Below are 27,393 nucleotides of genomic sequence, written 5' to 3' on the forward strand. Positions count from 1 at the left end.
ATTCATATACGGTCTGTATACTATGAGCAAGCGGTGGAAAAATATCTCTATAGTTTGCTGGTCGGGGTGAAATGTTACTAGCCCAGAGTGAAAACGTTACTAACCTGCTCAATGTTAATGATATTAAAACTTTTTTTTCCTTGTCTGCTGCAATATTCTGCTAATCTGGGACTAGTTGACATTTCAAGTGCTGAATATGAGCCCATTTTGGGGGGGTGCACACAGAAATGCCTGACATGATACAGATAGAGCCAAGACACCAATGGTCCCCCCTGTGGGAGTTCCACTACTGGCTAAAGGGCTTGAAGGAGATGCTAGATGTGTAGTCCCTATATCAATTGATAACAAATTCCATCATAAAAACTGAACAGGATACCACAGTTAGCACTCTTATCCTTCTAGTATAGAGGTGATTGAACGTGTAAGGACGTTTAAAATACAAACTTTATTCAATTTGATTAAAATGGGTAACAAATTCATATTAAAAACAGTTGCAGCAAGTAAGCATATGTGCAATCCTATATTATGCCCTTTGATACAAATCCTATACATAACTTTCTGTATTTTCCCATCTATAGTCCCAGATCATCAATTCACACCACTTTATCAAAGGGCATAATTTAGGATTGCACATATGCTTACTTGCTGCAACTTTTTTACGTGAATTTGTTACCCATTTTAATCAAATTGAGTACAGTTTGTATTTTAAATGTCCTAACTCGTTCAATCACCTCTATACTAGAAGGATAAGAGTGCTTACTGAAGTATGCTGTCCACTTTTCATGCTGGAATTCGCTAACATAGTACCTGTATTCTGATACACAGCACCTTCCTAACACTAGCAACAAGCGTACACAAGTCTGAGACTATACGCCAATAATTTCCAATTATAGTGTTCCTTCAGAGCTAATAAGAGTAGTGCCATTGTCTCTCTCCAGTTAAACCTATCTCAGTTGATACCCAGTGACCCCTGATGTTTTGCCCCTGCTGAAAAAATACTCGAGTGCCGGCACATATTGAGTAGAACGCTGACTCTTCATACACTATGGGAAACATTGCATGACACGTGATGTGTAAGGAGATGGGTGATAGGACCACGGTGTGAGCCAATAGGAATTGTATTAGTGTTCAAAACAGTGACCACAGCTCCTTCTGCTCTCTAGTCAGTTGATACACTCCCCACAGATATGAGACCTTGTAAATTTCCAAATTCACCATACACACATCCTGTATATGTGATCCGCAAAATCAAGCCTCAGACATAGATCCCATAAAAAAGTCTAACTTAGATTGTGGGATCAGCGTTCTAATAGATATGTGCCTGCACTCAAGGGGGCGCATTTATCAAGCTCCGAACGGAGCTTGTGGGCCCTTGTTTCCGGTGAGTCTTCAGACTCACCAGAAACAGCAGTTATGAAGCAGCGGTCTAAAGACCGCTGCTCCATAACCCTGTCCGCCTGCTCTGATGAGGCGAACAGGATTGACACCCCCCTGCTGGCGGCCCATTGGCCGCGAGTCTGCAGTGGGCGGTGTTGCACCAGCAGCTCTTGTGAGCTGCTAGTGCAATGCTGAATACGGAGAGCGTATTGCTCTCCGCATTCAGCGAGGTCTTGCGGACCTGATCCGCACTGTCGGATCAGGTCCGCAAGAACTTTGATTAATAGGCCCCAAGTAGTTTAGAATAACATGGACGGTAAATGTAAGTTTATACATGAATGCCTCGTACAATCTTATTTATCTCTGTGAAATCATTAAGCCGTATATAAGTTAGTCCATAATACTACATATACAGGACGTTATTAGCACCTTTTATAAACTTGTGTACATGTGTTTTAAGAAGAGAAGGTTTTAAATATGTCCATAGTTTTGCCTAATATATTTTTTATTTTTGCTATTTGGCTAATAAAGCATTTTTACATAAAACCGCTGCTCTATCTGAGTCATAAAAGTTTATTTTGACTTGAGTGTCCCTTTAACATCCTTAGGGATGTTCCAGATGAGCCAAGGGCCTGTAAAATTGTCTTTCTGGCCTTTTAATCTCCAAGTATTCTGCACTCCGTAAGACCTCAAGGGATCCAAAATCGTTTAAGTAAAAAATTATTTTATTCAATAATCTCCTAAAAGCAAAAACAATTAACCAGATTCAGTGTAAGCAGTGTGAGGAGGCATACATTTGTATTTAACTGCATATGTTTGCATTTAACTGGCGGAGGCATGACAAGTCATCAGTTGTGAAATTGAAAAGTAAACAGTCCTCAGAATACCCTCGATGGGTAATGAATCCCTGAGTACTGTGCCACAATTGCAACACTACCAACAACATGGTCTAGCAAAAGATACAGCACATAGGTTACAAAGCGGAGTATGGGGGGCACCAACACTTCCTTACATAGCAAACACATATGAGAAGAGGTTAAAATGTCAGTAGATCACCCTTGTAAGGGATCAGTAATATGTCCTAAAAAGACAACAAAAGGGGAAAGAAAGATAAATCAGGATACCAGCCTATTATCCTGATATAGAGATGGAATTCAGCACTCTTTTTATATAAATAAAAAGCTTACATTGTATACATATACTAGTCTGTGATTGGCTGATGTCTGTCACGAGATACAGGGGGGCCGGAAAATGAGAGAAAAAATAAATCTGTCAGGAAAAAAATCTACTGCTTATTTGAAATTCAGAGTATGGGGCCGATTTATCAACCCTGAGCTATCAGTAGGGCTCCGCTTGTAATCTGGGCCATAAGGTTTTGTTAATAATAAATAAAATAGTGCTTTAGATAAAAGGCAAGGTATTTCATTTTTTGTTATTTCGCAATAGATTGTTTCTAAAAAATGTATCATATTATAATGCTTACTTACTCATTGAATTTAAGAATTTTAATTCTTTTTTTTTACTTCAACAGGATAAGTCTTTCACATGCACTCTCTTCATGCCATTTGAAAACTTTGAAGAACTAAGAACAGAAGAACAAGTGATAGATTTTTTCAAGACACATTTTCCAGACTCCATTGAATTAATAGGAAGGTATGAGAATTGGAGCTACTTGTGTGTGTGTGTGTGTTTTTATATATATATGTGTGTGTGTATGTATATATATATATATATATATATATATATATATATATATATATATATATATATATGTGTGTGTGTGTATGTATGTGTATATATATATATATAATATATATATATATATATATATATATATAGGTTAATAGAAGACAGCACTCTCTGGGCTTGAGAAAAGTTGCAGCAAGGTAAATACTTCACCTGACCACCAGGAGGTGGCAAAGACACCAAGGGAAATAATTCACCTGGCCACATATTTGGGGGCAATTATGACTTACATAAGAGACCTCAGATTGGAGGTCGCTTTGTCAGCTGTTTCCTTTTATGTTGGTGTATGACACCATAGAAGCGGCGTCGGGTCCTCCGATTGGACTTGCCATTCAGAACTGGTGCATGCTGCTGCAGTGTGAGTGCTGGGGCTGTTTAAAATGCCTAGCCATAAGTGTTCATAGCTTCGCACAGGCGGTATGATTGTAAAGCTACCAGGGAAAGGGAGCACTTATGCTTACACAGTTGGACCGGCATGGCTTAGGGAGTGCACACGCTGTCAGCTCCATTATGCACAATAGATTCTGCAGCGGTTTGCGTGCTCTACGCTCACGCCGCAGGCTCTTTTAGTGCCATTCCTGCTGTTCCGTATACCATCAGTGCATACTGCGCAGTGCTGTGACTCACAACCGGAGTGGCAGCAGGGGATAGCTGGCGTCTTCTCGAAGGTGGTGTGTCATCTCAGACGAAACATTTAATATTAGTCTGTGGACTGAATTGGGGACTTAGCTGTGGATTTCACAGTATACATTACTCAATTTATTTCCTTATATATTATATATATTAAAGTGTTTATTAGTGACATAAAACTATTTATCATTTTAAGAGGGCACTAGGAAAGCAAATAGGATCACCAATAGAACGTTAAATTTATTAAATCAGTTAAAATGGTTATAATGGGGGTGGAGCCTGGCCGTGCAGGGAAATGGTTGTGTAAGTAAAGAGCTCCAAAGCCCACACCACTCAAACCCTTTCACAAAGCCAGATATCACTGTAAAAAAAAAATATTGAGAGAGTCCCCCATCACCTTCAGCTTCTAAAGGCATGGGGAGAAAAAAGTTGGAGGGGCCACATTCCACCCACGGCAAGAACCGGTAGAGCCGCATATTCGCTTCCTGTCACCGGGTCCAAGCCGGAACACCAAGGACACCGCATTGCAAGTGGGCAGCAGATCATAACTCACAGCCCAGGAGAAACGGAGCTGTCCACTAGTCTGTACACTCTTGGTGCAGTATCACAGGTGGCGCCGACGCGGCCAGAGTGGAGGCCTGTACCGGAAGGCCTGCACGGAAACCTTGCACACATAATAGAGCAGGCGAGTTTGGCACACGGTCCTGTGAGAGGATTTCTTAACTCCCCAATTAAGTACAAAAGACATTAACCCTCTTGCTGTGCTGGACACAGGGAGGACTCACCTAGCTGGTCAGTAAACATACCTTACTTTGCAGTGCCTGACAAACTGCGGGCAGGATCCAGCCTCTTATTATACCCCTAATAAATTTCCCGTAGGCCAAAGGAAAGGGAGAAGGAAGGAGGGAAAATGATAATAAAAATAAATAATAAATAAATAAAAAGGGGTCTGATAAATTTAGGCGGCAAAGGGGGACAATTATACTTAGGAGGGCTGCTGGAGTATAACTTGCAGCAGAGGGGAAGCCCAACATCCTGAAGCTGGGAGGCGCACACACATTTAACATTTTGTTAAATCAGCCACAAGCCTGCAAAGAACCTAACTGCCAACATCTACAGGCTTTCATATATGTGGCGTATATAGCAGAGGTGGGCGCAGTTATTACAGCAACACACTTCCACAGCTGTGTTTCACATAACATCAACTAACCATGAGGCTCAGATTGACCATCTTCCGACCCCTCAGCACTACCATAATAGTACACATTGAATTATCTATACTACCCTGCAAGCTCATAACATAAAAAACATGCCAACCAGTGATGTTGGTATATCATACGCACAAGACGAATACTACTTACTATGTATAAGGCACTTGAGAAGTGCCACAGATGCAATCTGGACTCTTATAGCTGTCCAGCAAGCTATCCTCTCGTTAATACAGCAGTGCTTGTAATGTTGATCCCAATTTGATCCCACTTTCAGTGAATAAAGCCAGGTAAGGTTTCACTATTACCTTTACTCACTTTTACAGCTGCTCCAAGGGAATCGAATATGATATGAATAAAGTTCATGATGACAAAGTTGTAAAAACAACTTCAGTTTATTAAAAACAAACTAACACAAGGCGTTTTGCACGCGCCTGCAATTTCTGTCCTAGGACTGGATTCTGATTTGCTTATCAGTTGAAGAAGAAGGCAGCTATGTAACGGTGGGGGGAGTTCGGCTGCCATATTTACCGGGTATTAGAGTAGTTAGCGACGCTGATTAGGACAGAAGCAAGGCGGCAAGGCAGGAGGGGTATAGTGCAGGCAGATCTCCGTTTTTTTATTTTCAATATCAAATCATGTTAAATGAAGTGTTGACTGTCCCTTTAAGATTTTATCTATATTAACATCATTTTTCAAATGTGTGCTGTAAAATTTGTATATGTCTAAGTATCTGCGATTTTGAAACAATAGGGGTGGAGTTTAGTTTTTTGAATAAACCAATTGTAACATTTTAGCCGCCTTAAATACCAGTGTATGTATTGAGCGTTATGGCTATGACTACGGCTTTCAGGCTGAATTGTGTAAGTCAGTTCATGTTCTTCGTCCATTTTATATGTGAGCTTCTAGCATTTAAAACTATTATCTAAAGTAAAATTTAGATTTTAAAACAGCGATCAGATCCTTTTGTCCTCATAAATACTTCACCTTGCCAGCAGTAGGAGGCAGTACTGCAATTTCCACTGTGGCTAAACACACTACTATACCTCTAGAGGATAGTACATCTTTTAAGGATCATGTGGATAGGAAATTAGAGGGATACCTGAGAGAGGTTTTTCTTCAAGGAGGCTTGCTTTTCCAGCCTGCAGTAGGTATTGCAGAAGTGGCTGGGGCTGCTACCTTTTGGTGTGACACCTTATCTGATCTGATTTTGGTGGAATCTCCCTTGGAAGATATTCAAGATATTATAAACTGCCAATTCCTTTATTTGTGACGCAAGTTTCCAAATCATTTTTCTCAATGCTAAGACCTCTGGTTTTAATGTATGCCTGGTTAGCTAACATGGTTTCCAAGTTGTGGCTTCTATCTCTGGCCTTTAAGGGCAAGACCTTATACTGCCCAGGCCTGGATTCTATTATTTCTACTGTCACTGGCAGTAAGGGGGCTTTCTCTTGTAAGGTGTATCCAGTCCACGGATTCATCCATTACTTGTGGGATATTCTCCTTCCCAACAAGAAGCTGCAAGAGGATCACCCACAGCAGAGCTGTCTATATAGCTCCTCCCCTAACTGCCACCTCCTAGTCATTCTCTTGCAGCTCTCGACAAGGGAAGCAGCTAGAGAGATGTGGTGCATTAATGTAGTTTATCTTCAATCAAAAGTTTGTTATTTTCAAATGGTACCGGAGTTGTACTATTTTAGCCTCAGGCAGAAAGTTGAAGAAGAGTCTGCCTGTGGTCTTTGATGATCTTAGCAGGTTGTAACTAAGATCCATTGCTGTTCTCACACATAACTGAAGAGATGGGTAACTTCAGCTGGGGGAATAGCGTGCAGGGTCTCCTGCTCTGAGGTATGTGCAGTTTTAATTTTTTCTAGAGAAATGATAAGCTAGAAAATGCTGACAATACCGGATTTATTTAAGGTAAGCCTGATTACAGTGATTTAATAACGACTGGTATCATGCTTGCTGTAAAGGGTAATATTTTTATTATTTACTCACATTACTGAATAGATATAACGTTTGCTTGAGGTGTATAAACGTTTATTTCATATTGGTGATAAAACTTTATATTGGGGCCCAGTTTTTCCACATGGCTGACTAGATTTTGCCTAGGGATAGTTTTTTAAGGCCCTCTCACTGTGAGTACAGGTTGGGAGGGGCCTATTTTCCATTAGTTTTTGCAGCTTCAGACATCCAGCTTCCCTGAAGGAGTCCCCTGAACATATAGGACCTCTCTAAGGGGTTTTTGTGCCTTCCAAAGTCGTTGTATGGGCAGGTAGGGCCACAGTAGAGCTGTGGCAGTTTGTTGTGACTGTTTAAAAACGTTTATATGTTTTTTTTATCCGGTTTTGAAACTAAGGGGTTAATCATCCATTTGCAAGTGGGTGCAATGCTCTTTCAGCCTATTATACACACTGTAAAAATGTCGTAAGATTTACTGCTTTTTTCACTGTTTTAGCAGTTTCTGTGATTGTTTTTTTCTCTTAAAGGCACAGTACCATTTTTATTTTTTGCTTGTTCACAGTTATTAAAGTGTTTTCCAAGCTTGCTGGTCTCATTACTAGTCTGTTTAAACATGTCTGACATAGAGGAAACTCATTGTTCATTATGTTTAGAAGCCATTGTGGAACCCCCTCTTAGAATGTGTACCAAATGCACTGATTTTACTATAGATTACAAAGACCATAGTCTGGCTTTAAAAAATGTATCACCAGAAGAAATTGACAAGGAGGAAGTTATGCCGTCTAACTCTCCCCATGTGTCAGATTCTCTAAATCCCGCTCAGGGGACGCCAAGTACATCTAGCGCGCCCATTGCGTATACCTTGCAAGACATGGTGGCAGTTATGAATCATACCCTTACAGAGGTATTATCTAAACTGCCAGGATTGCAAGGAAAGCGAGACAGCTCTGGGACTAGAATAAATACAGAGCTCTCTGACGCTTTAGTAGCTATCTCTGATACACCCTCACAATATAATGAAGCTGAAGCAGGGGAGCTTCAATCTGTGCGTGATTTTTCTGATTCAGGGAAGATACTTCAATCTGATTCTGATATGTCTACATTTAAATTTAAGCTTGAACACCTCCGCGTATTGCTCAGGGAGGTTTTAGCAACTCTGGACGACTGTGACACTATTGTAGTCCCTGAGAAATTATGTAGATTGGATAAATACTATGCAGTACCTACTTACACTGATGTTTTTCCAATCCCTAAAAGGTTTTCTGAAATTATTACTAAGGAATGGGATAGACCAGGTGTACCGTTCTCTCCCCCTCCTGTTTTTAAAAAGATGTTTCCTATAGACGCCGCTAGACGGGACTTATGGCAGACGGTCTCTAAGGTGGAGGGAGCAGTTTCTACTTTAGCTAAGCGTACCACTATCCCTGTCGAGGACAGTTGTGCTTTTCTAGATCCAATGGATAAAAAATTAGAGGGTTACCTTAAGAAAATTTTTATTCAACAAGGTTTTATTCTCCAGCCTCTTGCATGCATTGCCCCAGTCACTGCTGCCGCGGCTTTCTGGTTTGAGTCCCTAGAGGAGGCTCTACAGGTTGAAACCCTGTTGGAAGATTTTATTGACAAGCTTAGGGCCCTTAAGCTAGCCAATTCATTCAGGCTTAAATCCTGGTCAGCTGACGTGACTTCAAAGTCTAAACTTCTCAACATTCCCTTCAAAGGACAGATCCTTTTCGGGCCTGGACTGAAGAAGATTATTTCTGACATCACTGGAGGAAAAGGTCACGCCCTTCTTCAAGACAGGTCCAACAAATTAAGTACCAAACAGTCTAGTTTTTGACCCTTTCGAAACTTCAAGAGTGGCGCAGCTTCAACTTCCTCTAACACAAAAAAAGAGGGAACTTTTGCCCAGTATAAGCCAGTCTGGAGACCTAACCAGGCTTGGAACAAGGGGAAACAGGCCAAGAAGCTTGCTGCTGCCTCTAAGACAGCATGAAGGAGCAGCCCCCGATCCGGAAACGGATCTAGTAGGGGGCAGACTCTATCTCTTCGCCCAGGCTTTGGCAAGAGATGTCCAGGATCCCTGGGCATTGAAAATTGTGTCCAAGGGTTATCTTCTAGAATTCAAAACCTCTCCCCCAAAAGGGAGATTTCATCTCTCACTTTTATCTGCAAACCAGATAAAGAGAGAAGCATTCTTACATTGTGTTCAAGACCTCCTAGTTATGGGAGTGATCCACCCAGTTCCGCAGGAGGAACAGGGACAGGGCTTTTATTCAAATCTGTTTGTTGTTCCCAAGAAAGAGGGAACATTCAGACCAATCTTAGATCTCAAGATCTTAAACAAATTTCTCAGAGTCCCATCCTTCAAGATGGAGACTATTCGAACCATCCTTCCTATGATCCAGGAGGGTCAATACAGGCACTACCAGTTTGTGGCTCTTCCCTTCTGGTTGGCCACGGCACCAAGAATCTTTACAAAGGTTCTAGGGTCCCTTCTGGCGGTCCTAAGGCCGCGGGCTATAGCAGTAGCCCCTTACTCAGACGACATTCTGATACAGGCGTCGACTTTTCAAGTTGCCAGGTCTCACACGGACATTGTTCTGGCATTTCTGAGGTTGCATGGGTGGAAAGTGAACGAAGAAAAAAGTTCTCTATCCCCTTTCACAAGAGTTTCCTTCCTGGGAACTCTGATAGATTCTGTAGAAATGAAGATTTACCTGACAGAGGCCAGGTTGTCAAAACTTCTAAATTCCTGCCATGTTCTTTATTCTACTTCTCGCCCTTCAGTGGCTCAGTGTATGGAAGTAATCGGCTTAATGGTAGCAGCAATGGACATAGTGCAGTTTGTCCGCCTACATCTCAGACCGCTGCAACTCTGCATGTTCAGTCAGTGGAATGGGGATTACACAGATTTGTCTCCTGTACTAAATCTGGATCAAGAGACCAGGGATTCTCTTCTCTGGTGGTTATCTCGGGTCCATCTCTCCAAGGGTATGACCTTCCACAGGCCAGATTGGACAATATTAACGACAGATGACAGCCTTCTGGACTGGGGTGTAGTCTGGAACTCCCTGAAGGCTCAGAGCTTGTGGACTCAGGAGGAGACACTCCGTCCGATAAACATTCTGGAACTGAGAGCGATATTCAATGCTCTTCAGGCTTGGCCTCAGCTAGCTGCGGTCAGGTTCATCAGATTTCAGTCGGACAACATCACGACTGTAGCTTACATCAACCATCAAGGGGGATCAAGGAGTTCCCTAGCAATGTTGGAGGTTTCAAAAATAATTCTATGGACAGAGGTTCACTCTTGCCATCTATCAGCTATCCATATCCCAGGAGTAGAGAACTGGGAGGCGGATTTTCTAAGTCGACAGACTTTTAATCCGGGCGAGTGGGAACTCCATCCGGAGGTGTTTGCACAGTTGATTCAACTTTGGGGCAAACCAGAACTGGATCTCATGGCGTCTCGTCAGAACGCCAAGCTTCCTTGTTACGGGTTCAGGTCCAGGGATCCCAAGGCAGCGCTGATAGATGCTCTAGCAGCGCCTTGGTCTTTCAACCTGGCTTATGTGTTTCCACCGTTTCCTCTGCTCCCTCGTCTGATTGCCAAGATCAAGCAGGAGAGAGCTTCGGTGATTTTGATAGCTCCTGCGTGGCCACGCAGGACTTGGTACGCAGATCTGTTGGACATGTCATCCTTTCCACCTTGGACTCTGCCGCTAAGGCAGGACCTTCTACTTCAAGGTCCCTTCAAACATCCAAATCTAATTTCTCTGCGTCTGACTGCTTGGAGATTGAACGCTTGATTTTGTCAAAACATGTTTTTTCCGAGTCGGTCATTGATACCTTAATTCAGGCTCGAAAGCCTGTCACCAGGAAAATCTATCATAAGATATGGTGTAAATATCTTCATTGGTGTGAATCCAAGGGTTACTCATGGAGTAAAGTTAGGATTCCCAGGATATTGTCTTTTCTCCAAGAAGGATTGGAGAAGGGATTGTCAGCTAGTTCCTTAAAGGGACAGATTTCTGCTCTGTCTATTCTTTTGCACAAGCGTCTGGCGGATGTTCCAGACGTTCAGGCGTTTTGTCAGGCTTTAGTTAGAATCAAGCCTGTGTTTAAACCTGTTGCTCCGCCATGGAGTTTAAATTTAGTTCTTAAATTTCTTCAAGGGGTTCCGTTTGAACCTCTGCATTCCATAGATATCAAGCTTTTATCTTGGAAAGTTCTGTTCTTGGTAGCTATCTCTTCGGCTCGAAGAGTTTCAGAGTTCCATGCAGATAAGGTAGTTATCCAATAAGAATATCAATCAAGAGATTGTTGTTCCGTCACTGTGTCCTAATCCTTCTTACAGGCAGTGGTGCCTTCCGTTTAAGTGCCTGCCTTGTCCCTCTCTTCATCCGTGTCCTATAGCTTTGGTATTGGTATCCCACAAGTAATGGATGAATCCGTGGACTGGATACACCTTACAAGAGAAAACAAAATTTATGCTTACCTGATAAATTTATTTCTCTTGTGGTGTATCCAGTCCACGGCCCGCCCTGTCATTTTAAGGCAGGTGTTTTTTCATTTTTAAACTACAGTCACCACTGCACCCTATAGTTTCTCCTTTCTCTTGCTTGTCTTCGGTCGAATGACTGGGAGGTGGCAGTTAGGGGAGGAGCTATATAGACAGCTCTGCTGTGGGTGATCCTCTTGCAGCTTCCTGTTGGGAAGGAGAATATCCCACAAGTAATGGATGAATCCGTGGACTGGATACACCACAAGAGAAATAAATTTATCAGGTAAGCATAAATTTAGTTTTTCTGCCCCCAGGACAAGGATAAAACTCGCAGTTCTCTGGCAATGCGATAAGTGTCTCAGATCCTTCAATGCGCAGAGACATATCAATGCCAAATATCCAGATTCCAGGTGTGGACAATTGGGAAGCAGACTTTCTTATCAGACAGACTCTGCACTCTGGGGAATAGTCACTAAACCAGGAGGTGTTTTGCGAGATCACCAGCAGGTGAGGGTGTCCGGAGATAGATTGGATGGTTTCCTGTCTCAATGCCGAAATGTGAAGATATGGGTAGAGTACGAGAGATGCTTGAATTAAGCAGGAGGGAATTCCAGTGATCCTGTTAGCTCCACACAGGACTTAGTATGCAGATCACGTGAGAATGTCATCTTTTACTCCATGGCAGCTACCTCAGAGACAGGACCTGCTAGCACAGGGTCCATTCTATCAAAATCTAGATTCTCTGAGGCTGACTGCATGGGGATTGAACGCTTAGTTTTGTCCCAGAGAGGATTCTCAGGCAGTGATTGAAACTTTGGTTCAGGCCAGAAAGCCTGTTACTAGATGTGTTTAGTACTAGATGTGTCCAAGGTGTGGAGGGCTTATCTGTCATGGTGGGCAGACCATGGGTTTCCTTGGCACAAGGTAAAGACCCAGCGCATGCTTCAGTTTTTACAGGATGGTTTAGAGAAGGGCTTGTTGGCTAGTTCTCTTAAATGTCAGATTTCTGCTCTTTCTGTTTTGTTGCATAAGAGGTTGGCTCGTTTGCCAGGAGTTCAGTCATTTGTTCAAGCTATTGCTAGAACTAGACCTGTTTTCAAACCTGTTTATCCTCCATGGAGCCTTAATCTTGTTCTTAGAGTTCCTCAACAGGCTTCATTTGAGCCTATGCATTTTATTAATATCACGTTACTCACTTGGAAAGTGTTGTTTCTGTTAGCTATTTCCTCTGTTCGTAGAGTTTTAGAATTGTCTGCCCTCCAGTGTGATCCACCATATCTAGTGTTCTATTTGGATAAGGCTGTACTTTGGGCAAAGATGTTTTTTATCTAAGGTTCTTCAAGTCACAATATCAATAAAGAAACTATTGTTCCATCTCTTTGTCCCAATCCTTCTTCCTCTATGGAGAGGCAACTGCATAATCTGGATGTGGCTAGAGCATTGACATCAATCTTCATGCTACCAAGGAATTTCGTCAATTATCTTTCTTGTTTGTCATGCATTCTGGTAAGCACAAAGCTCAAAAAGCCACAGCTGTTTATCTATCCTACTGACTCAGAAGTTTAATTTGCATGGCTTATATTGAAGCGGGTAAGCAGCCTCCACCATGGATTGCGGCACATTCTACTCAGTGTCTTCCTCCTGGGCCTTCAAAAATGAGGCTTCAGTGGAAAACATATGTAAGGGGGCTACTTTGTGCTCATTGCACACTTTCACAAAATTTTACAGATTTGATGTTTTTGCCTCAACAGAGGCATCCTTTGGGAGAAAGGTTCTTCAAGCAGTGGTACCTAGTTCTTAGGACTGCCTCCCCTACCTTTCCCTCCCTAAATTTTTGTGGACTCCACTGCTTGGGTATTGGTTTCCTATAGGTTATGAATGGATTTCATGGATTCTCACTGCCATTAGAAAGAAAACATAATTTAAGCTTAAATAATATAAATTATTTTCTTTCTTGGCAGTGAGAGTCCATAAACCCACCCTGAATTAATGTAGTGGTGGCAGTCTTATGGCACCTCTGTACCCCTTTTTAACTCTCTACTTTTCCTTATCAGCTTGAACAAATGAGAGGGTAGGGGAAGTTGGAGGGATATTTGATGCTTTGTTTGGGTTGTCTTTGCCTCCTCATGGTGGCAAAGTGAAGTATTTCTCATAGGTTATGAATGGATTTTGTTAAGTATGCAAAATTGTGAATTTGTGAAAATGTTTAGTTTTGCAGTTTAGTAATATTACCTAGTGGCACAAATTGAACTGTGAGAAGAGATAAAGTATATTTGTATCAAACATCAGCGAAGTCTTAAATCAAAATTAGAAGGTCTATCTTACAAAAAGGTTTTGAATAATCTGTGAAATATTTAAACCAAGTATTGTATCTGTGTTGTTGTAAATAATGTTAAATAACTATATACAAATATTTTCTTTTATCAGTATAACTAATGATTCTAATAAATTAACATGATTATAACCAATGTATTATATTTAACTTGTCTTATTATTTCCTTTAAGGCACAAATTAAAAGAAGATTTCTTTCTACTGCCAGCTCAATCACTGATTTCAGTAAAATGCTCCACCTTTTGTATAGACTCTAAATGTGTTCTAATGGGAGATGCAGCCCACGCAGTGGTTCCTTTCTATGGACAAGGAATGAATGCTGTGAGTAATGTTATAATACATATAGAAATGTAACCTTTTCAGCGTTGATTTTGTACTAATTTCCTTATATAAATGTTTGTATATTATGTTATACGGTATTACATTTATGTAACTCATATTGTATTTCTGTAATCTTGCTTTTTCAAATAAATATACCAAAAGAATTAAGAAAAAATGATAATAAGAGTAAATTAGAAAGTTTGCTTAAAATTGCATGCTTTATCTTAATTATGAACAAAAATTTGTGAGTTCAGCATCCCTTTAAGGACTGATTAGTTTATTTAGAATTTTTACTTGGTTTATGTCTACAAAGCTTTTATATGTTGTAGTTAATACAAGTGTAAAATATAAAGTAAATAAAAAAAAGGCACCACATAGAGTAATAACATCTTGTCAAACAATTGACTCAAATTTAAAGATTTATAGATTATCTCACATTTAGTGGAGAACTATAAAGTGCTGTACATGCAGGCCAGATCTTTTAGAGTAATCCGGCTAACTCGCCTCCTGTGTCAGGAACCAAGTAGCGTGTGTCAATCCGGTAACCAGCTGCAGATTATGGATCTAAGGTATTGGGTAAAAATGCCAGCTATCCCAACTGCATCATATATCAAATACGACAAGTGTGCAAAAAAACAATAAGGTTAAAAAGTTGTGTTTATTGTAACAAACACATAGATACACAGTGATGCGTTTCACAGTTATACACTGTTTAATCAGGCTGATAGTAAAGCAATGAATGTGCTAGCCTTATATGCACACAAGGATCCAATCACGAATACATATTAAAAACCCCTCCCCCATTAAAATTCACGCCATCCTAGTGCTATTAATAAAATACATATATGCAAAACCAACAATCTCATAAAACATAATCCCCAGAATGTCTGACGCTACTACATCAAATATAATCATATGCTTCAATTGGATACAAAAGTATATTATTATAAATACAATGTTGCAATTCTATTAAATTCTCCTGGCGAGTGAATATATCACTATTGGATGGGAGTCTGATCACATGGTGTGCTGTGAGCCAATGACGAGATGTCAACAAGTTGCGTCATCATGTGATGGAATGACCAATAGGATTCACAGCAGATGTGTATCGCTACTAACGTCAACAAGGAACAGTTATCGATTTCTACGTTGATATGCGCTTCTCAGCATTGTTGAAGCCCGATTCCTCTCAGAGTACAGCGAATGTCAGAGGGACGTGAAGGGAGTATCACTTATTTGAATACGATGATTTCCCTAACGGGGGTCTATTTCATAGGTTCTCTATTATCGGTTGTAGAGATTCATCTCCTACCTCCCTTTTCAGATTGACGATATACTCTCAATTTACCATTACCTCTACTAATAACTGACTGTTTTAGTACTGGTTTGGCTATCTGCTATATGTGGATGGGTGTCTTTTGGTAAGTATGTTTTTTATTACTTAAGACAGCTCAGCTATGGTTTGGCACTTTATGCATTTATATAAACTTCTAAATATATGTATTGTACTTATATTTGCCATGAGTCAGGTTCATGTATTTCCTTCAGCAGACTGTCAGTTTCATATTTGGGGAATTTAAACATTTTAAGAAATTTATTTCTTACCTGGGGTTTAGTCTTTTTTTCAATTGGCTACTTCTTGCTATTGCGGGCATTAGGCCTGCGGGTGCGTCAAATGCTAAACTTTATTGCGTCATTCTTGGCGTGAAAATATTTTTGGCGCGAAAAGTACGTTTATGACTTTGTCATTTCCGGCGTCATACGTGACGCCGAGACCTTTCACACGGCAGCGTCATTAGTGACGCGAGTGTGTCATTTCCGGTTATTTTTGGTGCCAAAAAAGTTTACGTTACGTTGTGCGTCATACTTGGTGCCAAATTTTTTTCATTATTTCAATACCCCATTGATGTTTGCCTCTTGCTTTTTTCTCTATCAGAGACCTATGCTTTTGCATTTTTTCCCATTCCTGAAACTGTCATATAAGGAAATAGATCATTTTGCTTTATATGTTGTTTTTTCTCTTACATTGAGCAAGATGTCCCAATCTGATCCTGTCTCAGAAGTTTCTGCTGGAACATTGCTGCCTGACATTGGGTCTACCAAAGCTAAGTGCATTTGTTGTAAAAGTGTAGAAATTATTCCACCAAATGTCATTTGTAATAGTTGTCATGATAAACTTTTACATGCAGATAGTGTTTCCATCAGTAATAGTACATTGCCAGTTGCAGTTCCTTCAACTTCTAATGTTCATGATATACCTGTAAATTTTAAAGAATTTGTTTCTGATTCTATTCTGAAGGCTTTCTCTGCATTTCCACCTTCTAATAAACGTAAAAGGTCTTTTAAAACTTCTCATTTAGCTGATGAAATTTCAAATGACCAGCAACATAATAATTTATCCTCTTCTGATGAGGATCTTTCTGATTCAGAAGATCCTTCCTCAGACATTGACACTAACAAATCTACTCATTTATTTAAAATAGAGTATATGCGTTCTTTATTAAAAGAAGTGTTAATTACTTTGGATATTGAGGTAAGCAGTCCTATTGACGTTCAGTCTAATAAACGTTTAAATGCTGTTTTTAAACCTCCTGTGGTTTCCCCAGGAGTTTTTCCTATTCCTGCGGCTATTTCTGATATGATTTCTAGGGAATGGAATAAGCCAGGTACTTCTTTTATTCCTTCTTCAAGGTTTAAAAAATGGTATCCTTTACCAGCAAAATCTATAGAGTTTTGGGAAAAAATCCCCAAAGTTGATGGGGCTATTTCTACTCTTGCTAAACGTACCACTATTCCTATGGAAGATAATACTTCCTTTAAGGATCCTTTAGATAGGAAGCTTGAATCTTATCTAAGGAAGGCCTATTTATATTCAGGTCATCTTCTCAGACCTGCTATTTCTTTGGCTGATGTTGCGGCTGCCTCAACTTTTTGGTTGGAGAATTTAGCGCAACGAAAATTGGATCCTGACATATCTAGCATTACTCGCATACTGCAACATGCTAATCATTTTATTTGTGATGCCATTTTTGATATTATCAAAATTGATGTTAGATCCATGTCTTTAGCTGTATTAGCTAGAAGAGCTTTGTGGCTTAAATCTTGGAATGCTGATATGACATCTAAATCTAGATTACTATCTCTTTCTTTCCAAGGTAATAATTTATTTGCTTCTCAGTTGGATTCTATTATTTCAACTATCACTGGAGGAAAAGGAGTTTTTCTGCCTCAGGATTAAAAAACCTAAGGGTAAATCTAAGGCTTCTAACTGTTTTTGTTCCTTTCGTCAGAATAAGGAACAAAAACTCAATCCTCTTCCCAAGGAATCTGCTTCCAATTGGAAGCCTTCCTCAAATTGGAATAAATCCAAGCCATTAAGGAAACCAAAGTCTGCCCCTAAGTCCGCATGAAGGTGTGGCCCTCATTCCAGCTCAGCTGGTAGGGGCAGATTAAGGTTTTTCAAGGATTTTTGGATAAAATCTGTCCAAAATCATTGGATTCAGAGCATTATCTCTCAAGGGTATTGAATAGGATTCAAAGTAAGACCTCCTGTGAGAAGATTTTTTCTCTCACGCATCCCTGTAAAAGTGTGTTTCAGACCTGGAGTCTTCAGGGGTAATGTCATGAACTCCTCAGTTCCACCTTAACTTATGTTACTACATCTCACATACCACCTTAAGAATCAATTATCTGGCTCTCTTTTCCTTTAAAAGCTTTCCATTTCCCATACACCCTTGCTGGTTTATTGAAGGTTGATACCCACTCACTCTCCAGCCTTTCTTGTTACTTGTCTAAAACAGAGTATCACTTGTTCTGTGATTAGCTCTGTCTCCTTCAACTGAAGCTACTTCTCATCTAAAGCAGAAGTCACCTGTTGCAACTGCAGCACGCACACAGCTGCTAGAGCCAGGTTCCGTATACAAGTGTTAGCATTGCCGTTAAGACTGTGAACTTATCTATACCGTATGGTGTAATGTTTAACAGCGCAGCAAGCTGATACAGTATTCTTAACACTGTTTACAAATCTTTACTGCAAGGTGTATTATTTAAAGGCCCAGCAAGCTGAAACAGTAAACTTAACACTGTGAACTTATCTTTACCACAAGGTGTATTATTTAAAGGGCCAGCAAGCTGAAACAGTAAACTTAACACTGTGAACTTATCTTTACCACAAGGTGTATTATTTAAAGGGCCAGCAAGCTGAAACATTATACTCCACACTGTGAACTTATCTTTACCGCAAGGTGTATTATTTAAAGGCACAGTATTACCTTAAAGGGGACCTCACTTATCTGTCACAAACCTATATAAACTGCTACTTATTATCTAAAAGTTTACATAGTACAAACTTATCTCTGGACCCAGATATAATTCACCTGATCTTACTACTTATAATTTTGAGGTGAATATTCCGGGCTACATTAATCCAGGTGATTAAGACTCTGTCTCCTCACTAGCAGACAGACTTAATCACATGATACATACAAACTATTTACCAGAGAATACTCATAATCAGACTAAAGAAACAGCAATCAAATTGCTGATCATTACATAATAAACCAGCCTTAAAATCTATATTTGATAATGGAGCCCAGTGACCTGACATCACAAATCCATACCCTAAATCAGCGTTTGGATAGTCTGACACAGGCTTTTAGAGAGCTGCAGGTAGAAAACCAGAGTCTCAAAGCCTGTTTAAGGGAAGCATTGTCAAATAGGAACTCTGGAACTGATCATCAAGCAGAACCCCAAGTCTCCTACCCAGAGAAATTTTCTGGAGATCGTTCCACATTTAGGCAGTTTAGGAATGCATGCCTCTTGCTTTTTGACCTTCGTCCTAGGACATATGCAACTGATAGGTCCAAGGTTCTAACCATACTCTCCTATCTCAGGGGAGAACCCAGGGCCTGGGCCGACTCCTTTTATGAGACCCAGGACCCCATTCTAAATTCCCTGGATGCTTTCCTAAAGGCATTATCAGGCCTCTACGATGACCCCTACCGTCAAATAACTGCAGAAAGTAAACTCAGGAACTTAAAGCAGTCTAAAGCACCGGTAGAAGAGTACATTACCAGATTTAGAATCTGGGCTAGAGATTCAATCTGGAATGAGGTATCTCTAAAAAACCAATACCGTCTCGGACTTGCAGAGGAGATCAAGGATGAGCTCGCCAAGATTGGTATACCGGATCGTCTTGACGACCTTTATGCCCTCACGATTACAATTGACAGACGCCTTAGAGAGAGGAAGCAGGAAAGAAGCCCATCTACAGCACCTGTTCGCAGGGTACTGCCAACTCCTCCAACCGTTGGTCCACCCTCCGACCAACCCATGGACATCAGTTTTATTAGGGGTCCACTTACCCCGCAGGAAAAGGCTAGACGCCGAACTGCGAATTTATGTATGTACTGCGCAGGTACTGGTCATGAAGTTAAGGAGTGCCCTCTATTACTAAAGCAGAAGATAGGTAAGATCCATAACATAAAACATTGTTTCCACACAAAAACCACTGCTACAGCTTACCTTACCATTCCCTTGCTTTTGCAGTGGGACCGACACAGGATAGAGTGTAACGCAATCATCGATACAGGCGCTTGCGCCAACTTTATTGATTTACGTTTGGTTGAGTTAAATAAAATACCCTTTCAGTTTAAAAGCACACCTTTGCCTATAAAAGTCATTGATGGTTCGCATTTAGCATCTGGTCCAGTGTCTCAACAGACTATTCCTTTACTCGTTTCCTCTCCACCTGGTCACACTGAAACTATCTCCTTTGATATTATTTCTTCTCCCATTTACCCTATTGTTCTGGGAATCACTTGGCTTCAACTACACCAACCTGTGGTACATTGGGATACCCTCACCATTTCATTCTCCTCTCCCTACTGTGTCTCAACTTGTTTTCCAAACACTCACCTGTTCACTACTTCCTCATCTCCTATTCCTACACAATATCTTGACTTCTCTGCTGTCTTCAATAAAACAGAAGCCGAGTCGTTGCCCCCACATAGGCCTTACGATTGCCCCATAGACTTACTTCCCGGGGCAACCATTCCCTATGGCCACATCTATCCTCTTTCTAGACCTGAATTGGCTCATTTAAAAACCTATATCACTAATAATCTAAAAAAAGGATTTATTCGCCCTTCCACCTCCCCTGCCGGTGCCGGCATTTTTTTCGTGAAAAACAAGGATGGGTCTTTACGTCCGATAATAGATTATCGGGAATTAAACAAGCGTACTAAAAAGAACAGGTACCCTTTGCCTCTCATTCCCGAGTTAATTGAGAGGTTAAGAGGCGCCACTATTTTTACTAAACTTGATCTTAGGGGCGCCTACAACCTTGTAAGAATAAGGTCCGGAGACGAGTGGCTGACTGCATTTAGGACCAGGTATGGTCTTTTCGAATATACAGTTATGCCATTCGGGTTGTGTAATGCTCCGGCAACATTCCAGAATTTCATTAATGATATCTTTAGGGACATCCTCGACACTTTCCTGGTGGTCTTTCTAGACGATATTCTTATCTATTCTTCCTCTTTCTCTGAACATGTCAAATACGTCAGGTTAGTGTTATCCAGATTACAGACACATAAGCTGTATGTCAAGTTAGAGAAGTGTCTCTTCCATGTAAATGAAGTATCATTTCTTGGCTATCGCATTAGCAATAGCAGGATATCTATGGAGGATAGTAAAATCTCTGCCATCACCACTTGGCCTATACCTTCCAACATAAAAGAAGTCCAGCGGTTCTTAGGCTTCGCCAATTTTTACAGGCGCTTTATCTGCAATTTTGCAGCCATTGCTAGGCCACTCACTAACCTGACTAGGACCTCTAAGCCATTCATCTGGACTCCAGAAACTCAAAAGGCATTTGAACTCCTTAAATCTCTATTTGTTACTTCACCAGTACTGCACATTCCCAACAGCAAAGCACAATTCGTATTGGAAGTGGATGCGTCCAAATACGCCATCGGATCTATTCTATCCCAGAGACTCTTACCAAAAGATCCTTTGCACCCATTGTGTTACTTCTCCAGACTCCTTACACCTGCTGAACTCAACTATCCAGTGGGGGAAAAGGAGCTTCTCGCAATTAAGACTTCATTTGACCAGTGGAGACATTTGCTGGAGGGCGCAGAACATCCAATAGTAATTTATACGGACCATAAAAACCTACAATATCTTCAAACTAGTCGTACTTTGTCAGCTCGTCAGCTCAGGTGGAGCTTGTACTTTTCACGATTCAATTTCACCATCACATATCGACCTGGTTCAAGAAACGGTAAGGCGGACGCTCTGTCTCGAAAAGATATTAAGCCTTCCACTGCTCATCCCAACTCAACAATAGTTCCCGTTACATCCATAATTGGTGTACTCTCACCTGATAGCACTGAATTAAAGAACCAACAACAACTGGATACAACAAAGGCTACTTTACCCTCTCACCCCTGATCAAAACGGTATCCTCTGTAATAAGTCAAGATATTACATACCACCATCTCTCCGGACAAAAGTGTTATCTATAACTCATGATTCCTCCTTAGCTGGTCATTTGGGAATACATAAGACCTATGACCTTCTACAAAGGCACTTCTGGTGGCCTTCTATGAGACACTCAGTAAAACAATATATAAGTTCCTGTTCCACCTGTCAAACCTGTAAACCATCTCATCAACTCCCTCTGGGCCTATTGCAAAACATACCCTTACCAGACTATCCGTGGGCATACATCTCTATGGATTTTATTGTTGATCTTCCAAGCTCCTGTGGCATGACTGTCATCTTTGTCGTAGTTGACCTGTTCTCTAGAATGGCCCACTTCATTCCTACAGCTTCACTTCCTACAGCACAGCAGACTGCAGATCTATTTATCAAAGAGATTGTTCGACTGCATGGCCTTCCAGTATCTGTACTCAGTGACAGAGGGTCGCAATTTACATCCAAGTTTTGGAGATCCCTATGTCAATCTCTTGGCATTCAGCAACACCTGACTACATCGTACCACCCGCAAACAAATGGGCTGTGTGAACGTACCAACCAATGGTTGGAGCAATACCTGAGATGTTTTTGCTCCCATAAACACGACTCTTGGGCTTCGCTCCTTCCCCAGGCTGAATTTTCTTTCAATAACACTACTAATTCATCCACAGGATTTTCACCCTTTTATGTCAACTCAGGAAGGCACCCTCGTTTTCACCCGCTACCTCCTGCAAACAGTCCCTGTCCACAAGTAAATGACTTGGTCAACTCCATTAAACAGACCTATACTGTCATACAAGAGAACATCAAGCAAGCACAAGCCACCCAGAAACGATACTACGACCTACGCCATCGTCCCCAACCCGCCTACAAAGTGGGTGACTTAGTTTGGCTCGCCACCAAAAATCTTAAATTACCTACACCCTGTAGGAAATTCAATAAACTGTTTGTGGGACCCTTCCCAATAGTGGCTATAAGCAACCCTGTCACTGTTACCCTACAACTCCCAGCAACTTACCGTATACATCCCACATTTCATGTGTCACTTGTCAAACCCTGTGATCCCTCTACCCATGTCTCTCCATCTCCTCCGGAATCTCCTACACCTGACCCCGAATACGAAGTACATTCTATAGTCGACTCCCGAAGGTATCACGGTGAACTCCAATACCTTGTCCGCTGGTCGGGGTATGACTCATCTGAGGATTCCTGGGAGCCGGCATCCAATCTATCGGCTCCCCGTCTGGTGTCTGTGTTCCACCGTAGGCATCCTGATCGTCCAGCGCCTTGACACCTCCTTGAGGTTCTTTTGAGGGGGGGATGTGTCATGAACTCCTCAGTTCCACCTTAACTTATGTTACTACATCTCACATACCACCTTAAGAATCAATTATCTGGCTCTCTTTTCCTTTAAAAGCTTTCCATTTCCCATACACCCTTGCTGGTTTATTGAAGGTTGATACCCACTCACTCTCCAGCCTTTCTTGTTACTTGTCTAAAACAGAGTATCACTTGTTCTGTGATTAGCTCTGTCTCCTTCAACTGAAGCTACTTCTCATCTAAAGCAGAAGTCACCTGTTGCAACTGCAGCACGCACGCCGCTCTAACAACTTCCAGCTTAACAGACACAGGCCGCAATCTGCAGAGAGGATCAGAGAAGCTGCACGCACACAGCTGCTAGAGCCAGGTTCCGTATACAAGTGTTAGTATTGCCGTTAAGACTGTGAACTTATCTATACCGTATGGTGTAATGTTTAACAGCGCAGCAAGCTGATACAGTATTCTTAATACTGTTTACAAATCTTTACTGCAAGGTGTATTATTTAAAGGCCCAGCAAGCTGAAACAGTAAACTTAACACTGTGAACTTATCTTTACCACAAGGTGTATTATTTAAAGGGCCAGCAAGCTGAAACAGTAAACTTAACACTTTGAACTTATCTTTACCACAAGGTGTATTATTTAAAGGGCCAGCAAGCTGAAACATTATACTCCACACTGTGAACTTATCTTTACCGCAAGGTGTATTATTTAAAGGCACAGTATTACCTTAAAGGGGACCTCACTTATCTGTCACAAACCTATATAAACTGCTACTTATTATCTAAAAGTTTACATAGTACAAACTTATCTCTGGACCCAGATATAATTCACCTGATCTTACTACTTATAATTTTGAGGTTAATATTCCGGGCTACATTAATCCAGGTGATTAAGACTCTGTCTCCTCACTAGCAGACAGACTTAATCACATGATACATACAAACTATTTACCAGAGAATACTCATAATCAGACTAAAGAAACAGCAATCAAATTGCTGATCATTACAGGTAATCATGCCAGTTCCTCCTCAGGAAAAAGGTTTGGGGTTTTATTCAAACCTATTCATTGTACCAAAGAAAGGAAAATTTATTCAGACCAGTTCTGGATCTGAAAAATTTGAATCGTTATATAAGAGTACCATCTTTCAAGATGGTGACTACAAGGACATTATATGTCCACAATAGACTTGCAGGATGCATACCTTCATATTCCGATTCTGCAGCATCGGACACGATCCCCTTTGCTTGTTTTCACATGAGACCTCTACAGCTTTGCATGCTGAATCAATGGTGCAGGGATTATACAAAGATATCACAATTAATATCCTTGAATCCCAATGTACGACACTCTCTGGCATGGTGGATAGATCACCATTGTTTGGTTCAAGGGGCTTCTTTTGTTCGGCCAACCTGGACTGTGATATCAACAGATGCGAGTCTTTCCGGTTGGGGAGCTGTTTGGGGATCTCTGACAGCACAAGGGGTTTGGAAATCTCAAGAGGCGAGATTACCAATAAATATTTTAGAACTCCTCGCAATTCTCAGGGCTCTTCTGTTTTGGCCTCTGCTAAAGAGAGAACCGTTCATTTGTTTTCAGACAGACAATATCACAACTGTGGCTTATGTCAATCATCAGGGTGGGACTCACAGTCCCCAAGCTATGAAAGAAGTATCTCGGATACTTGCTTGGGCGGAATCCAGCTCCTGTCTAATCTCTGCGGTGCATATCCCAGGTGTAGACATTTGGGAGGCGGATTATCTCAGCCGCCAGACTTTACATCCAGGGGAGTGGTCTCTCCATCCAGATGTGTTTTCTCAGATTGTTCAGATGTGGGGTCTTCCAGAGATAGATCTCATGGCCTCTCATCTAAACATGAAACTTCCCAGATACCTGTCCAGGTCCAGGGATGTTCAGGCAGAAACAGTGGATGCACTGACACTTCCTTGGTGTTATCATCCTGCTTACATCTTCCCGCCTCTAGTTCTCCTTCCAAGAGTGATCTCCAAAATCATCATGGAACAGTCTTTTGTGTTGCTGGTGGCTCCAGCATGGCCACACAGGTTTTGGTATGCAGATCTGGTTCGGATGTCCAGTTGCCCGCCTTTGCCACTTCCGTTACGGCCGGACCTACTATCTCAAGGTCTGTTTTTCCATCAGGATCTCAAATCATTAAATTTGAAGGTATGGAAATAGAACGCTTAGTTCTAAGTCATAGAGGTATCTCTGACTCAGTGATTAATACTATGTTACAAGCTCGTAAATCAGTCTCTAGAAAGATTTATTATAGAGTTTGGAAGACTTACATTTCATGGTGTTCTTCTCATAAATTCTCCTGGCATTCTTTTAGATTTCCTAGAATTTTACAGTTCCTTCAGGATGGTTTGGATAAGGGTTTGTCTACAAGTTCCTTGAAAGGTCAAATCTCCGCTCTTTCTGTTTTATTTCACAGAAAGATTGCTATACTTCCTGATATTCACTGTTTTGTACAGGCTTTAGTTCGTATTAAGCCTGTCATTAAATCAATTTCTCCTCCTTGGAGTCTTAATTTGGTTCTGAAGGCTTTACAGGCTCCTCCATTTGAGCCTATGCATTCGTGGACATTAAACTACTTTCTTGGAAAGTGTTTTTCATTTTGGCTATCTCTTCTGTTAGAAGAGTTTCTGAGCTATCTGCTCTTTCTTGTGAGTCTCCTTTTCTGATTTTTCATCAGGAAAAGGCAGTTTTGCGGACTTCTTTTCAATTTTTACCTAAGGTTGTGAATTCTAACAACATTAGTTTAGAAATTGTTGTCCCTTCCTTATGTCCTAATCCTACGGATTCTTTGGAGAGATCCTTACATTCTTTGGATGTGGTAAGAGCTTTGAAATATTATGTGGAAGCTAATAAAGATTTCAGGAAGACTTCCAGTCTATTTGTTTTATTTTATGGTCATAGGAAAGGTCAGAAGGCTTCTGCTATTTCCTTGGCTTCTTGCTTGAAACTTTTTGATTCATCAAGCTTATTTGGAGTCGGGTCAGGCCCCGCCTCAGATACTTACAGCTCATTCTACTAGATCAGTCTCCACTTCGTGGGCTTTTAAGAATGAAGCTTCAGTTTATCAGATTTGCAAAGCGGTCCTCTTTGCATACATTTACTAAATTCTACCGTTTTGATGTATTTGCTTCTTCGGAAGCAGCTTTTGGTAGAAAAGTTCTTCAGGCAGCTGTTTCAGTTTGATTCTTCTGCTTTTGTTTTAAGTTTTTTTTCTTTCAAAAATGAAATAAACATTTTTTTGGGGTTGTGGATTAATCTTTTCAGCGGAATATGGCTGTTTTTATTTTTATTCCCTCCCTCTCTAGTGACTCTTGAGTGGGAGACTCCACATCTTGGGTATTGATATCCCATATGTCACTAGCTCATGGACTTGCCAATTACATGAAAGAAAACATAATTTATGTAAGAACTTACCTGATAAATTCATTTCTTTCATATTGGCAAGAGTCAATGAGGCCCACCCTTTTTATGGTGGTTATGATTTTTTGTATAAAGCACAATTATTTCCAAATTCCTTTGTTGATGCTTTCTACTCCTTTCTTTATCACCCCACTGCTTGGCTATTCATTAAACTGAATTGTGGGTGTGGTGAGGGGTGTATTTATAGGCATTTTTAGGTTTGGGAAACTTTGCCCCTCCTGGTAGGATTGTATATTCCATATGTCACTAGCTCATGGACTCTTGCCAATATGAAAGAAATGAATTTATCAGGTAAGTTCTTACATAAGTTATGTTTTTTTTCTCATAGCAGGGGTGAACCTACCTTGCGCACCATGTGACCGGGAGTGGTCTCGCTTTCATTTCCTCTTTCGTGACCGAGCTGGCTGTCGGAGAAGACCGCTTTTTCTCTGTATTGTCTGGGTCTAGGAGGTGGTAAATGCCCCAGCCATTGGGAGTATAAAGGTGCAGTTTTTTGAGAAATAAAAAAAGATTGTTTTATTTTCTGTGTCCTACTGTCATTAGCTTAAGCTATGGAGGATTCTGAGATATTAGAGGGTACTCCCTCTATTACAAATTGTAATACCTGTTTATATTGTGAAGAGGCCTTGGTATGCCCACCCTCTTAACTATGTTCCACATGCCTTGAAAACGTTATTAGGTCTAAGAAGGTTAACCCCTTTAGTACCACTGAACCATCCACCTCTGAGGACTCGCCTTCAAATGAGGTGCATACCCATCAGTCATCTCCTTCTACACACGCAGCTTCCCGTAGCATGCCTGATCCTCCATCTGGAGGGAGCCTTTTATTATCAAATTTTACTGCGCAGTTAAAAATGGCGGTGTCTGAGGCCCTCAGTGCATTACCTCACCCTGCTAAAGGCAAGTGAAAGGTTAAACATAGCTCTCCTGCCCAGGGGTCATCATGTGCTTTAATGGATCTGTTCCGGCTCTGTTATCCGAGGATGAGTCATGCTCTGAGGCTTCAGAGGGTGAACTTTCTGGGTTGGAGTCTGCTGCCTCTAAGCCTACTGCTACGG

General features: G+C 41.0%; 1 protein-coding gene across 1 annotated transcript in view; it reads left to right on the plus strand.

Moving 5' to 3' along the window:
• KMO (kynurenine 3-monooxygenase) overlaps positions 1–27,393 on the plus strand; it is a 387,978-nt gene that overhangs the window by 271,209 nt on the left and 89,376 nt on the right. The window contains exons 9-10 of the mRNA XM_053711153.1: positions 2,909–3,030; positions 13,930–14,077. Of these exons, the coding sequence (XP_053567128.1) occupies positions 2,909–3,030; positions 13,930–14,077 (270 nt within the window). The remainder of the gene's footprint in view (positions 1–2,908; positions 3,031–13,929; positions 14,078–27,393) is intronic.

The sequence above is a fragment of the Bombina bombina genome, chromosome 4, assembly GCF_027579735.1.
Source record: "Bombina bombina isolate aBomBom1 chromosome 4, aBomBom1.pri, whole genome shotgun sequence".
NCBI lineage: Eukaryota > Metazoa > Chordata > Amphibia > Anura > Bombinatoridae > Bombina > Bombina bombina.